This window comes from Erythrolamprus reginae, chromosome 2 (genome assembly GCF_031021105.1).
Source record: "Erythrolamprus reginae isolate rEryReg1 chromosome 2, rEryReg1.hap1, whole genome shotgun sequence".
Classification (NCBI taxonomy): domain Eukaryota; kingdom Metazoa; phylum Chordata; class Lepidosauria; order Squamata; family Dipsadidae; genus Erythrolamprus; species Erythrolamprus reginae.
Window position 1 is genome coordinate 40743119 of NC_091951.1, and position 17001 is coordinate 40760119.

Consider the following 17001-nt stretch of genomic DNA (forward strand, 5'->3'; position numbering starts at 1 on the left):
ACCCAAACCTGAATTTTTGCAAAAGTTCGGCAAAGGTTCGGGTTCAGGAGAGCGCCAGGAAGCACTGCCGCCCAGCTGTCACCTTCCAAAACAGCTGGGGAGCTGTTAGCCAGCCGGGAGACGCAAAAGGAGGTGGGGAATCCCACGAGGGGATTCCAGGGGTGGAGCTTTGACATCACTGAGACGTCCTTCCTAGCCGGCTGAAACGGGGACTCCAGGAAGGATGTCTCAGTGATGTCAAAGCTCCGCCCCTGGAATCCCCTCGTGGGATTCCCCACCTCCTTTTGCGCCTCCTGACCGGCCGACAGCTCCCTGGTTGTTCTGGGAAGTGCCGCCACCCAGCTGTCACCTTCAGAAACAGCCAGGGCGCTTCTCGGCAAAAGTTGGGGTTTGGGTTCGGGAGAGCGCCGGGAAGCGCCCCGGCTGTTCCGGAAGTTGACAGCTGGGCGGTGGTGCTTCCTGGTGCTCTTCCGAGCACCGAACTTGAAAGTTCGGCAAAAGTTCAGGCTCAGGTTTGGGTGCCCAAGCCAAAGTTTTTTAAAAATTCGGGTGCCGAACGCGAACTTCGTTGGGTTCGCCCAACACTACATATCAGTAAAACATTCACACAACACATAACAACGTGCTCATTGTTCAAAGTGCCCACCAGCAAACAGCATTCATACCCCTCCACCAAAATGGGGCATATTTTCTATACCCCATTTTAACTCAAGAGCAATATATCTATTGCTATATATCTATATTATAAAGTGATTCTAATTTATTCTTTATAGCGGGGTCTCAAATTCTACTAACCGCATGTCCTCTTACCTTGTCCCATCGTCCCATCAGTTCCCGCAGATAAGTTTCATTGGCCGAATTCATCCTCTTATCCATAATCTCAAACTGAATATAATCCACCAGGTACCGATACCAATTTTGTATTGTCCATTTTGTCGCATCCTTCCAGCCTAGGACTGTTACCGCCTGAGCGCTTTCTATTGCTGCTTTTATTTCTCTGAATTCTCCCATCTCATTCCTTTTGATACCGCTATTTCCTTTGTAATTGTCCATCGTATATTTAAAATCCTATTAGTGTCCTCTTGCACAGAAAATATGACTTCAACAGAGTGATCAATGCATGGACTGCACTACCTGACTCTGTGGTTTCTTCCCCAAGCCCTAAAAAGTTAACTTTAACCTTAGACCTTCGACCTCACCCTATTTCTAAGAGCCGTGCAAAAGTGCACCATCTTGCCTACTGTCCTTGTCCTACTGTCCTATTGTCTAAGAGAGAGGGGGGTTGGGGGATTGGAAAGGGAGGGTGTCAAGGTGTAAGAAGAGGGAAAAAAAATAATTGACGCACATTTCAAGAGCAGGAGATGCCAAAGTAGGCAACAGATTTGGAAGCGCAAGACCTTGTTGCTTATAACAGAAACCTGAACGGTCAGAAAACAGAAGTGAGGAGCAAAACACTAAAATGTTTTAAGTAGCTCTTGTTCCAAAGAGAAAAATTCCATACTGCTGAATTGCATATTCTTCAAGTGAATTATTGAATTCAGAACATACTATAGGCAGAACAAACAATGCAGTGACTGCCAAATGGCTGGGGGAAATACAAGAATCTGACAAGGGATGAGAGAGAAGAAGTCCTACCTTAGGTGGGGCTTGTTGGTGGTGCCATCAAGTGTTCCTAGAATGATATCAGATTACGCTGCAGGGTGTAGCCACAATTCTCATCCCTTGTTTCTTGACTGATCAGGGGCAGTTTTACCTGATGGGGAGGTCTGTAGCTGCAACATTTTTTCAGAGATGTCATTTCACACACATACACGCAGACACACAGAGAGGGGAGGAGGGAGGGAGGGAAAGAGAGAAAGAGAGGGGGGAGAGAAAATCTTAACCTTGAGCTTTTAGGGGTCTATTCCTGCCTGACGTCCTGCAAAACACCAACTCTTATCACCCAGAAAAACCACAGTGATTCTGCAACATATAATTCATGGCTTCCAAGTTAAAAAAAAAAAGAGGAAGTTTTGTTCTGTTATCATTCTTTTTTCTCTCTGATCATTTCTATTTTCCCTAAGCCCACTAGCTAAGAGGGCTGTTTTGATAGGGTTAAAAGAAGAATCCTTTCAAAAAATAGTAGTAGTAGTAATAATAATAATAATAATAATAATAATAATAATAATAATAATTTATTATTAGATTTGTATGCCGCCCCTCTCCGAAGACTCGGGGCGGCTCACAACACGATAAAAACAGTATTATACAGGCACAAATCTAATATTAAAAAAACCCCTAAAAACCCTGACATAATTAAAAACCAAACAGCACATACATACCAAACATAAATTATAATAAGCCTGGGGGAAAGGTGTCTCAAATCCCCCATGCCTGGCGGTATAGATGGGTCTTAAGTAGTTTACGGAAGACAAGGAGGGTGAGAGCAATTCTAATCTCCGGGGGAGTTGATTCCAGAGGGCCGGGGCCGCCACAGAGAAGGCTCTTCCCCTGGGGCCCGCCAGACAACATTGTATATTATAAGATTATACAGTATATCTGTACATATATTCTAATATCATACATATTTTTATTGTCAGTTTTCCCTTTTTCCATCCATTTGTACCACAACGTCCAGATGTTATAATAGTCCGAGTCTTTTTTTATCATTTATTGCCATAGTTAACCGATCCATTTCTGCACAGTCATATACTTTCTTAATTATTTCTCTATCCTCTGGTATTTTTGAATCATTCCATTTTTGTAGATGGATGCTTGGAACAAACTTCCAGCTGACGTGGTTGGTAAATCCACAGTAACTGGATTTAAACATGCCTGGGATAAACATATATCAATCCTAAGATAAAATAGAGGAAATATTATAAGGGCAGACTAGATGGACCATGAGGTCTTTTTCTGCCATCAATCTTCTAGGTTTCTATGTTTTGTGCATACATAATTCTCACTGCTGTCACTATTATTATTATTATTATTATTATTATTATTATTATTATTATTATTAATTAGATTTGTATGCTGCCTCTCTCCGTAGACTAGGGGCGGCTCACAACAGTAATAGCACAATATATAACAAATCGAATAATGAAAAGTCACTAAAAACCCCTTATTTAAAAAGAAACATACACACAAACATACCATGCATAAACTGTATAGGCCCAGGGGAAATGTCTCAGTTCCCCCATGCCTGGTGGCAGAGGTGGGTTTTAAGGAGTTTATGAAAGGCAAGGAAGGTGGGGGCAGTTCTAATCTCCAGGGGGAGCTGGTTCCAGAGGGTTGGGGCCACCACAGAGAAGGCTCTTCCCCTGGGTCCCGCCAGATGACATGACCCGGAGAAGGCCAAATCTGTGGGACCTAACCGGTCGCTGGGATTCGTGCAGCAGAAGGTGGTCCCGGAGATATTCTGGTCCGATGGCATGAAGGGCTTTATAGGTCATAACCAACACTTTGAATTGTGACCAGAAACTGATCGGCAACCAATGCAGACTGCGGAGTGTTGGTGTAACATGGGCATACCTAGGGAAGCCCATGATTGCTCTCGCAGCTGCATTTTGCACGATCTGAAGTTTCTGAACACTCTTCAAAGGTAGCCCCATATGTGACAGCAGATATTCCTAACAATTCCACGGAGCTGATGTTAAGGGCTTCTTGGCAGAGCAACTGAGATCAATGGAGCAGACCTGCAAAGCTCAGGGATTCAGGAAGAAGATCACTCAGCCCTGGCAGTGGTCAGAAATCAAAACAAAATGAATGCTTTTCCCACCCTAACTTGTCCGCAGCTGTAACTTATCATGATATTTTCTAACAGCAAAACAGACTTGTCTTCTACCCCATCGGCAATTCCTGCCTGCCACGTTTTGGCACCGGTCCCTGGAGTGGAAGAACTGGATAGTTATGCAAGGCTGTTTACCTGCTGCCGGAGAGAGGCTCCTCCCCGACCTGCCTCTGGTCTCCTCCCTGCCTATATAGAGGCGAGAGGTGTTGAGCTGGCAGCCAAACACAGAAGCCCAAGGATGACACAGTCGTGCAGCATGGAAAGCAAAGGGCTGGTGGCTGAGCTGCAGAGAGCGGCGATCTGCCCGGCCTGCAGGGGTCACTTTAAGGACCCAGTAATACTCGACTGCGACCACAGCTATTGCCGGGCTTGTATCACTCGCTACTGGGATGAGCAGTCCCTCAAGGGAAACGGCCCTCGGGTGATATCTTGCCCGCAGTGCAAGAAAGTCTTTGAGAGGAGGAACCTCCGCACCAACGTCAAGCTGGCAGTAGAAGTCAAGATCACCCAACACCTCAATGCCAAGACAGCCCAGGGACCCCTTGCCCCAAAGTCCAAGCGCCGCCGTGGGGGATGGAGACCCACAACCGGCACCCAGAAAGAAAAGGTAGGTGATGGGTGAAGGGCTCAGTTGCCTAGTCAGCAAGAAGGTCTATGATCTTATATAGTGCGTAGTCCATATACCTTCCTCCCCACTGGATTTAGGTTTGGTGTTTGGAAGTTTATTTATTTATTAGCAGCATTTATATGCCGCCCACTTCCAAATGGACTTTGGATATTCAAATGGGAATTGAATATACAGTGGTGTGGTATTCAGGTAAGTGTATATTTTATTTTATTTTATTTATTTATTTATTCATTTGTCCAATACACAATACATATGGAAGAGAATAGACATGAAGTAATATATACAAGATAATATGTAAAAATAGAGGAGAAGATATATGAAAGGAAGAAAATATATATGATATATGAGATAAAGGAAAGACAATTGGACAGGGGACGAAAGGCACACTAGTGCACTTATGTATGCCCCTTACTGACCTCTTAGAAACCTGGAGAGGTCAATCATGGATAGTCTAAGGGAGAAATGTTGGGGGTTAGGGGTTGACACTATTGAGTCTGGTAATAAGTTCCATGCTTCAACAACTTGATTGTTAAAGTCATATTTTTTACAGTCAAGTTTGGAGCGGTTTATATTAAGTTTGAATCTGTTGCGTGCTCTTCTGTATACACCAGAATAATTTTATCTGAAAGTGATATTGAGAAATAGATTTTTTTCCCCAGAGGTATTTGTTAGAATTTGCTTTCTTTATCATTGTTTTGCCACAGTTTGGCCTATTGTTATAATCATACACAATTTCTACTTTAAACCTTCTCCTTCTTGTGGTGTGAAGCCAGCCACAGAAATCTTAGAGGTTTAAAGAATGGGAAATTAGACAGTAATTAAGTTTATGAAGCTTTTTTTCTCAGCACCAAGACTCAACCTAGAAAGGAAAATAAGGTTAAAAAAAATTCTGTCTGTGGTCCTAATACTTGGAGGTATCTTCCCAGCCAGGTGTTCTCCAGGTAGATGTGATTTCATATGCTTGGAAATGATGGAAATTTCAAGTCCTATGAACACTAGAGATGGTTAGAATTGTATTTATCACATCTGAAAGCACCATATTGGTAAAAAAACCCAAAACCAACCATACAACAAGGGGTGGGGGAGGAAAGTCTCTAAAAGGCATGGATGGTGTTCTGCTTGTTGGATTATGTGTGAATGAGATCATAAAATTAGATTCTTCCTAGCATCATGAAGATGTCTAATTACAGTATTTCCTCTCCTGGGTGGTGATGCAAAAACTGAATTTGTGCTTATGGATATACTGACGAAAACATACATCAAGTATGTTTGACAAAGTAATTGGACAGTTGTAAGCCTCATTTGAAGCTAGACTTGATGACATGCTGTTAGGGAACAGGGGTTGGCCTTTCTCTTCTATGGTGCATTTTTGCTGAAAATACTCTTCAAGCAGCCTATGAGACTGCACATACCAGATGAAGTTTTCTTTCTCAAAAGGTTGGGAAAACCGTAGCTTTATGTTGGTGCGCCTGCTTTACAAGCAGAAGATTCCAAGATGCCTAAGACTATGGAAAGCAAAATCCAGCTTTAGAAGGAATGGAGTTTCTTGGGGTACTTAGGATGAACTAATAGCAAAGAGACCAGAGGTAAAATTCAGTAGGTTTTGACAGATTCTGGAGAACCGGTAGCAGAAATTTTGAGTAGTTCAGAGAACCGGCAAATACCACCTCTGGCTGGCCCCAGAGTGGGGGGAAATGGGGATTTTGCAGTATCCTTTCCCCAGGAGTTGGGAGGGAATGGCGATTTTGCAGTATCCTTCCCCTGGAGTCGGCTGGGAATGGAGTTTCCTTTGCCACACCCACCAACCCACATCACACCTCACTCATCAAGCCACATCCACAGAACTGGTAGTAAAAAAAATGGATTTCACCACTGACAAAGAACACAGGTGCTATCCTGGGCTCCTTGGAATGCAAGTAGAATTAAAATGAACTAATTGAGTCACTTTCTTTTTAGACAATCTTTCAGTGGAGGGATAGGCAATCTAATGTCCATTAGAAATAATCAACTCCTTCAAAATAGCCAAATTTCCATCCTTGTTTAAGGAAACAGGTTTCTCTGTCCACACTTGCATATCTTGCATGTTCTATTCTTAGCATGGTTCACGTTGATTCGGCAATGTCTTCAGTACAATCATGTGACAATCAACATGTGATGTGAGATTTTGATCTGGCCAGTAATGAACTCTACCAATGCTGCAACGTATTTCACAAATCAACGTTACCCTGCTGGTGTTGAAGGAACGTGATCAAAGTCAAGTGGTGAGCAATGCTAGGACTACCTTTGATAGACCACCTAGAAAGAAAATACTCATAGAATAGTAGTACTAAATATTTATCAAGACAGACTTGTTTGTTTGTTTGTTTGTTTAGTCAAGTACATATTTGTAATACACATAGATATGACATTGTTTATATACATAAGATGGGTACTGATAAGAGAGAACAATTGGACAGCGATGGTAGGCACGCTGGTGCACTTATGCACGCCCTTTAGTGATCTCTTAGGAATCAGGTGAGGTCAACAGTGGACAGTCTAAGGCAGTGGTTCCCAATGTGGGGCCCATGTCCCATGGGGGGGCAATTTGATTTTTAATGGAACCTTGTTTAAACCAAGTTATTGGCCTTTTAGGCTTGCTTCATATGAGCAGGAGTCACTTTTTGAATAATAATTATATGTCATGTGGAGGCATCAGGATTTTAGAGATGCTTAGGTGGGGCATGGCCAAAAATAGGTTGGGAACCACTGGCCTAAGGGTAAAGTTTTTGGGGTTTGGTGATGAAACCACAGAGTCAGGTAGTGAATTTCAGGCATTAACCACTCTGTGGCTGAAGTCGTATTTTCTACAGTCAAGTTTGGGACAGTTCACTTTGAGTTTGTGTTAGTACATGGTACATAACCTACTTTGGGGTTGCCATGTAGTAAACTAACAATGTTGGTCTATGAAAGAAAAGACTGTATCTTTAAGAACTTTGACTGGTTGGCCATAAGGGGGCACCAGCACTATTCCCTTTGGGGGGAGTTACTTTGAGATATCTTTGCTTGTGAGCTGTATGCGGTTTGTAATTATTAGAGTTTATATTGTTGTATACTTGTAAATAATATTATTGTTAATACTAAGTCTGAGTCTTTATTTGGCTACCCACATTATCTACACCATTGCAACAACTCTGCTGCAGCGGGATATACTAACAGTTTGTGTCTGTTGTGTGCTCGTGCATTGTTGTGGTTGAAGCTGAATCTTAAACTAGAACTGCAGGTGTCTCAGAAATGAGGCATGGCTGATGTTTATTCCTATGATTGCAATCTGAGAGCCATGCCTCAATGGAAAACACTTTTACAATGGTGAAAATCAGAACGAACAGAGATCGACAAGAACCATTGTGGTTAGTGAAGCTGGAAGAAACAGATTAATAGACAAAAATAGAAGAGGAATGACTGCCAGAATAAAACGGAGAAAATATATTTAAACAAGGCAAAATGGACATCTATGTATACATCCTCCCAGAGTTGTGTTTCAAATGCTCTTTCTTCTGTTGATAATATAATATAAATGATATAATATATATAATATATTTTATATATTATAATATTATAATATCAAGAAGGATATAATGGAACTGGAAAAGGTGCAAAAAAGGGCAACAAGAATGATCAAGGAAGTAGAGCATCTCCCTTATGAAACCAGGTTGCAACGCCTTGGTCTCTTCAGCCTTGAAAGACGGCGTTTAAGGGATGACTTGATCGAAGGGTATAAAATCATGCATGGGATAGAAAAGGTGGATAGAGAAAAATCCTTTTCTCTATCACACAATACTAGGACGAGGGGGCACTCCCTAAAGCTCATAGGTAAGAAAATGAGGACAAATCAAGGGAAATATTTCTTCACCCAGAGGGTCCTTGGTTTATGGAATTCACTTCCAGAAGAGGTCGTGGCAGCTGTCAGCCTGGATAGCTTCAAGGCAGGATTAGACAGATTCATGGATGCCAAGTGTATCGGTGGTTATTGAAACGGATGTCCATGTGCCACCTCTATGTTGGTTGAGGCAGGCAGGATTCCCTTGAGTACCATTTGTTGGGGGTCAAGGGAAAGCGAGGGTCTTGCCTTCTCTTTCTGCTCAAGATCTCCACGTACAATTGGTGGGCCACTGTGTGACACAGAATGCTGGACTCGATGGGCTTTGGCCTGATTTAGCAGGGCTCTTCTTATGTTCTTATGTTCTTATATACATAACCTAATGCATGAAGTCAAGGCTGCAACCAGGCAGAATTAAAAGGACGATTCGCTTTCTTGCACAAGGAGATACATGTGCCCCGGCAAGGATTTATGGATGTGCAAAGTCTGCTATTAATTCACGTTCTCTGATGTAACCCGTCCATTTGCATTGGTGATGAGCTCCGTTCGTTTGCCAATTTGGGTTTCATTTACAACATCCTTTCATCTTGACTTCTACTCTGGATTTGCATTTTCCTGAAAGGGAAGGACTAGCAACCTCCGACTTGCATCGACTGGTGAAAAAAATGAAGAGGCCACCTGGCAAGAGAATGACATTCTGGATCACCAGCTTAATAAAATCAGAACATGGCAAAGAAGACGCATCTGAAGTTAGTTGGGGGAAAGATCAAAAGCAACATGAGAAAATATTATTTTACTGAAAGAGTAGTAGATCCATGGAACAAACTTCCAGCAGACGTGGTTGGTAAATCCATAGTAACTGAATTTAAACACGCCTGGGATAAACATATATCCATCCTAAGATAAAATATAAAAAAATAGTATAAGGGCAGACTAGATGGATCATGAGGTCTTTTTCTGCCATCAATCTTCTATGTTTCTAAGACCTTTAGAAAGAGAAAGACGGCTGGTCCAGATCTTGAGATTTATAAGGCAAGAACCTTGTGCTGTGAGAATTGCCTTCATCTGATTCATCACCTCCTGGTTAAACCAGCTATCTCTTATCTGCTCTATCCACATATCCGTCCTCCTCTTGCTTCACCTTCTCCTACATGGCCAAGGTGGAGGCTGGAGTAAGAGCTACCTTGAAGTTCTAGGAAGACTAAGTATCGGGGAAACCTGAAGAGGCAAGTGAGGTAGTGGTGAAATCTACTTACTGGTTCCAGTGAAGGGCTGCTCGTCTTCAGTGCTATTCAGGGGTGGGCAACAGGCAGGATGGGGTGGAACGCAGTTCCACCGGCGGAAATGAAGATATGTGTGCAGCTCCAGCTGATTGGCAGCTGTCACTTCCTGGATTACTGGTCTTTGCTCCGCTCTTCTTTTTTTCCCTGCTGTTGCTGCTGTGTTTGCGCTCCTTGCTTTTTTCCTCTTTCCTCCTTCCTGGCCTCGGACGAGCTTCCCTCTCTCCTGCCTGGCTCCCCTCCAGCCTCACGCGGCCACCTCCCGCCTGAGGTGCAAGCAGAAGGCATGGGTGGAAGCGGCGCTGGGAGCATTTATTCTTCTGGCAGCACCCATTCACCTAGCTACCCAGCCTGAGATGTGTGGGGGGGGGGGTGACCCAGGAAGGAGAGCATGGGAAACGCGAGGCAAATTATCACCCCAGCGAGCAACACTGATAAGGTTGTAAGTCGAGGACTTAACAAGCAGTTAAATTGAACGGTGATGATCATTCAACTTGAACAATGATGATCGTTCAAGCCATTCCCACCTGGTCACATGAGCATTAAGCCACACCCACAAAATAAGCCGCACCCACAGTGTGGCAGTAAAAATTTTGGCTGGCCATTACTGAGTGCAGGGATTCATGGCGAATGAGTGTGGGCAAGAAGGCGCACAAGTAGATTCCAGTGAAGGGCTGCTTGTCTTCGGCACTGCTGGTGTGCCCTCTGAGGCCGTTGCGGGTGGGTGGGTGTCCAGTGGGCGCGTGCATGTCTGTCGGTGTGAGATTTGGCTTCTGTGCACACGTAGCAAAATCTTGTGTAAGGATGCACGCACAAGTCAGACTTTGGCGATTTTCATCGATATTTTTCTTCCGCTCATGCGCAGCAGCAAAAATGGGTGAAAATCCAATTCATGCGAGCATCCTTACATGACACTTCTCTTGCTGCACATATGCAGAAGCCAAATCTTGCATGGGAGTGCAAGTGCATGCATTGGGGATGCCCAGCTGCGTGTCCATCCCGGAATTTCCTACTTGGACGGTGCACCTGACTGCACCAGCTGCTGCCCACCACTGACTGGTTCCCTACTTCTGTACTGGTTTGGAACTACAGAAGCAATTTTGTATAGTTTGAATTTTGTGTACAGTACTTTCTTTTTTGCATGCTTTCCATTTCATACACACCTCCGTCGTACTCTGCATGTGCAGAGGGTTAAAAAAGAAAGTGGTGATGTCTGGAGAGGTGGGCAGAGCCTCATATGGTCACCGCTACTGGTTCTCTGAACCACCGGAAGCTGCCACTACCGGTATGCCCAAACCAGGCTGAACCAGTAGCATTTCGTATCCCAACGGCCGGTCAGGTCCCACAGAGAGAGTTGGCTTTCTCCAGGTCCCATCAGCTAGACAATGTCACCTGGCGGAGCCTAGGGGAAGAGCCTTCTCTGTGGCGGCCCCGGTCCTCTGGAATCAACTCCTCCCGGATATTAGTACCGCCCCAACCCTCCCCACATTCAGTAAGGTTTTAAAGACCCATCTCTGCCAACAGACTTGAAGCCACTAAGTTTAACATCAGATGAATTTATATGCATGATTGGGTGAATGTGAGTGACTGGTTTTTAAGAAATTGGATTTTTTAAGAAATTGGGGTGTTAGGATGATTTTAGATTTAGATTTCTAGACATTGTATTTTTTTCTTGTTATGAGTCTGAGGAGAAGGGTGGCATAGAAATGAAAAAATGAATGAATGAATGAATGAATGAATGAATGAATGAAATTTAACCCCTGAAGTGAGGGTAGGAGTTGCAAACTAGGGATAAGTCTGAGGAATTGTTCTGCCGGCGTGTTTCAACCGCCCATAATTACAGGGTAATTAGTCCAGGAAGACACACACCACACGATAAAAGGAAAACCCAAAAGTTTTTATAAACAGAAAAACAGAAACAGACCCCTTTTTAAATGTCAAAGGGATTTTCTGGTACACACAAGGCACAGGTTAAATGCGATCCAATTACTCACCCAATAACTGGGAAATTGAGTCCAATTCTAAAGTCCAGAGAGTCCACACACACAATCCTGAACAGCAAAAAACCACAATCTTGATGAAACAATGAATCAGATAAACTGCCATGAGGCTAACATACCAGGCTGCACTTTTATCTGTAGCATTATTACAGCAGCCCCACTCAACAACAGGTGGCCTCATTTTCTCTTGTAATAATCCTTCAGTTGTTGTCTCCTATGCATCACTCTACACATGCGTGGATGTGTCATTAATTCTTGTTCAGAATTTAGGGATGATATAGATGATTGATCTCCTCCTGGGCTGTCTCCCCTCTTCCCTGTTACTCAAGCTTCCTTGGTCAGAGGAGGCAGATTCTACTGGAAGCAAAACAGGCCTGCGGCATGTGGATGTCTCCCCCACATCCACCTCCACATTGCTTGGGGCAGGAGCTGGGCCAGAGCTAACCACAACAGGAATAAGGAGAAATAGAAATCTAATTAATAAATAAATAATAGATGGTGACCTAGCTGAAACTGAGCTGTTTTCCAAGGAGAGCAATCGGATGTTGTCATTTCTCATGCCTTAGCCATCCTGGCTCTAGCATTGACTTTCTGAAGAACCCAAGTTCAAGCCACCTGCCTGGCCCCCATTTAGCCTGCATTCTGGTCATTTTCTTGATGTATGTAAGGATTATTTATTGGTATTTTGTATTTTTGTGGTCCGACTTTGTAAGAATTTGAGTGCTGTGGGACTAGCAGCTCCAAAGCCAGCCTGTTTATTGAACCTTGGAGTCAGTTGTTGCAGGAACCAGTAAGAGCTTGCATTTTCTAGAGGAATAACATCACCCATTGTTCATTTGCTGAGAACAAAGTATTAAATTGGCCTTGCTTTTGAATATTCATCTTTAAAACTTGAGAATGCAGTGCCTTCACATTATTAACAGCTATAACATGTTTCAGGGTGCCCTAAAAATCCTTTTTTATTCTAGGTTGCTTAGCTAGCTATTTTGCTGGATATGAGGATTGCTTCATGCCTGGAAGGGGATTTGAAACCTAGCCTTCAAGTGCTATCCTCTACATCAGTGTTTCCCAACCTTGGCAACTTGAAGATATCTGGACTTCACTCCCAGAATTCCCCAGCCAGCATTTGCTGGCTGGGGAATTCTGGGATTTGAAGTCCAAATATCTTCATGTTGCCAACGTTGGGAAACACTGCTCTACGTTACACTTAATTCTCCGTTTCTTTGTTCTTTCAATCCCACAAATGGGAATAATGAACAGGTTAATTGAGGCATATAATTTGGAGATATTCACGTCTTTCCAAAGTTATAGAGAATAAATATTATGAATCTAGATTTCTATTGGATTCTGCTTTAAGAAAGTGTGCAACTGGCAACAGTGATGTTTTTCTGATCTTGGAACTGGCAACCATAAACTAGATGCCTCTCTTGCGGTCTTCTGTGTAGCTTCTGGGTTCGCCTCCCACTCCATGTAATGGAATATAATTTATATAGATGAGCTGAACTCAGGTTCAGTAGAGCAGTGTTTCCCAACCTTGGCAACTTGAAGATATTTGGACTTCAACTCCCAGAATTCTGGGAGTTGAAGTCCAGATATCTTCAAATTGCCAAGGTTGGGAAACACTGCAGCAGAGGATAGGATGGGATGAGATATTTCAGGAATAGATGAAAGCAGATCAAAACTCACTTGGATCAAATTCGAAAATGGGAATTTAGACACATAGACAAAAATATGGAAATAGAAAATGAGGAAAATGGCAGACTAGGAGTCCCCAATATTTTGGGGTTCAGTGGGCATATTTGGAATTTTGAGATTACATTGTAGAAGCCCTTATCTACATGGACTCTTATTGGGAATGAAATTATTTGCAAAACATTGATTTATCAGAATTATACTTGCCACCCTGGTAGCCTCTAGCCAACCACAAGACAACCCCCATCAACCTTCTCTATTTTTATGTATGGTAGTTTGTGTTGTATGGTTTTAATGATGAGGTTTTTTTAGATGTTTTTTAAATATTAGATTTGTTGCTTTGTTATATTGTTATTATTGTTGTTGTGAGCCGCTCCGAGTCTGCGGGGAGAGGCGACATACAAATCTAATTAATAATAATAATAATAATAATAATAATAATAATAATAATAATAATAATAATTACAACTACTATTGTTGTTGTTGTTGTTGTTGTTGTTATTATTATTATTATTATTATTATTATCCATTTTTTAACAAGAATCACATTCCCAAATAAAGCGGGGGAGTATAGCTATCCAGCATTATTACGGGCTAGCTTATAGGGCCCATTTGGGGATTGCAACTTTTGGAAACTGTGGCTTTCCTGGAGGCTAGTATTTTATATTATACCACCTACCCCACTTTTATTTAATGTAAGCTGTGAAGTGAACAGGGAGACTGATGGGTGACAATGGAGTTGTTACTAGCCACCTTGATACTCCATTATGCTGAGCATCCTAGTGGAGGATCAATACTTCAAGGGGGCACCAGATTGGTTGGACTCGCCTATTCTGTGAGAACTATCATCTCCTTAGAGTAAAACTGTTTGCTGCTTAAATTTTCAGCTATCCCAGCACATTCCTGCTCACAATGGTGTCTAATTTCAATAAGTCAAACAGTGCAAATGCAAAGTTATCTTCCTGCACAAGATTTTGAATAATCTAACACGATAAGTCTTCAGCATAGCAGGACAATAGGAGGTCTTCAAACTTTAAGACTTGTGGAGTTTAAGACTTGTGGACCAGCGCTCAGAATTTAACTTTAAGACTTGTGGACTTTAGCTCTCAGAAGTTTAAGACTTGTGGACTTCAATTCTCAGAATTTAACTTTAAGACTTGTGGGTTTTAACTCTCAGAATTTAACTTTAAGACTTGTGGATTTTAACTCTCAGAATTTAACTTTAAGACTTGTGGATTTTAACTCTCAGAATTTAACTTTAAGACTTGTGGACTTCAACTCTCAGAATTTAACTTTAAGACTTGTGAACTTCAACTCTCAGAAGTTTAAGACTTGGGGACTTCAACTCTCAGCATTCTGGGAGCTAAAGTCCACAAGTCTTAAAGTTGCCAAGTTTGGGGACCTCTGCATTAGAATCTCAAAATATGCCAAAGATGTTCTAGTTCCTATTTATAAAAATGCTCCTCCCTGAAAAGGAATATCAGGAGAAGATCTTTGCATGTAGCGAAGGGCCTGTTGGATGTTTATGTGTAGAACATCTCTATTGCCAAAGAGACATGAGTTGATGGAACTGATGGATAGGATTTTCTTTAGATCTCTGATGTTTATACTAACCACCTTTGAATAATAACCAGCTTGTTGTTTGTCTTCCCTCCCTTGGGATAATAATACCTATCATTACATCTTATCTGTTTCCTCTGAACAGTCTGAGGGAGAAGATATCATATGTATTTCATTATAATTTCTTAAGCAATGATAACAGCCAGCAGGATAAACAAGAAATTTTTTGTAATAGATGAGTTGCTGTATCAAAATATGGCCCCTTCGTAACACACTTCAGATGTACAAGCAAGATAAGAGGTTGCATTTACAGCAGGAATGGGAACACGAGTTCACAAAGTTCACTTTCTTAATGAAGTGTAATTTCATATTGCACTGAGATGGGGTCATCAGAAACAAATCCCATTGGCTGGGTTTGCACCATAAATGAAGCTAAATTATCTGTAGATCTCTTCTATTTCTACCTTTGCAAAATTCAAATCCCACACAGTGGGGGTAGTAAGTTTATGCACTATTTATTGAATACTTAACAGGTTTTTTATTGTCCTTCCTTCTCTACTACCTTAGTGTGATCCTTAATTACTTTTGAAATAGGAAATAATTAAATAGTATGTTTTTACCCATAAACATTTTAATCATTATCTAGAACTGAACTTTAATAGCAATTAAAGGAAATTGAGCTACTTGCCTGATCTGTTATCATATTGAACCTTGTGGGTTAAGTACAAAACCTTAAAATGTTACTGTGCCCCTCAACAAATAATGCTGTCTATCATTCATCCTTTTTCTGGCTACTGTATTCAAATAATGTGACTTAATCAACTGAAAAAGAGTCCAAGTATCTATCTGAAAACTTATCTTGCTTGGTAAGCCATTTCCATTCAGTCACATGATCTTTAAGCTCCCCCGGGGTCACATGATCATTCAAGCCACTCCCACCTGGTCACATGGCCAGCAAGCCACTCCTATCTGATCACATGACCATTAAGCCACACTCACAAAATAAGCCATGCCCACATTGTGGCAGTAAACATTTTGGCAGCCCATCACTGAGTACAGTGAACCAAGATAAGCAAAGTGTTTATGAAATAAACCCAAATTGAAAGCAAAAAATCCCAACATCGGTGAAATTCAACCCATTCCCCCCCCCACACAATTTTGATAGTATCATTTTGGGTTGCTATGAGGCTATGTTAAGCTCTGCGTTGACCTCCCGTCTCTCTTTACACTGCAAAGGGTAAAGGCAGCCATTTTGTGTTGTCTTGAGCTGTGTGAGTGGGAGCGCGGGTGGGGGGAGTGAAAGATGTCACCTCGCAACCTAGAAAAAAGGGTTAGTGGGAAATAGAGGAACGGGCATCCTCATTCCGTTTCCCTCAAAGTGCGCACTGTAATTATGCTACCTGAATGCTAAGGGCATGAACGCTGCTGCGATGGGTGCCCAAGATGCTTTCTTGACCATGTCGGGATTGAAGGTGAGGCTTTTCTCAACTGTATAATGACAGGAGATGAAATTTGGGCTTATCACCATACTCCAGAGAGCAAAGGTCAATCAATACAGTGACGCCATACCCATTGTTACATGCTGTTTTATGTCACTGTTGTTAGCCGCCCCAAGTCTGCGGAGAGGGGCAGCATACAAATCCAACAAACAAACAAACAAAGAAATTCTCCTTCGGCCAAAAAATTCAAAACTCAGCAATCGGGCACACATTGCACACAAATCATCTCTAACTTTCACCACAACGCCTTGTATATCTATTGAGAAAAAATATAGAGTGCTTTAATCCACTCTCTGTTCTTCATGTCTTGGGCACACTGACAGATATGATGATTACAGAACCAGAAAATGAGAGGAATATACAAGAACTCGTATTCCTCTATTTCCTACTATTTTTTGGGTGGTGGTGGGGGGCAAAAACACCCTTCCGCCACCATAGAGCAGCAGGCCACACCCACCATCACCACACCCACCATCGCCACGCCCACCATCGCCACGCCCACCATCGCCACGCCCACCAAGCAACTGAGCAGAGAACCTCTTGGTAAAATTTTTGAAGCCCACTGCTGGATCATTTCTCCAATGAGATTCTTACAAACCACGTCTACTATCAGCTGGGATAGTTGTCCGGGAGACCTGTTCCTTTGTGATCAGCCTAAAAAACATCTCCTACATGTTTGGGGTTCCTCAAAGAAAGAGACTGCAGAAGCCATTA

At 42.3% G+C, this 17001-nt stretch overlaps 1 protein-coding gene across 1 annotated transcript in view; it reads left to right on the forward strand.

Moving 5' to 3' along the window:
• The first annotated feature begins 4006 nt into the window (after positions 1 to 4006).
• RNF39 (ring finger protein 39) overlaps positions 4007 to 17001 on the forward strand; it is a 39110-nt gene continuing 26115 nt past the window's right edge. The window contains exon 1 of the mRNA XM_070735686.1: positions 4007 to 4379. Within this exon, the coding sequence (XP_070591787.1) occupies positions 4011 to 4379 (369 nt within the window). The 5' untranslated portion in view covers positions 4007 to 4010. The remainder of the gene's footprint in view (positions 4380 to 17001) is intronic.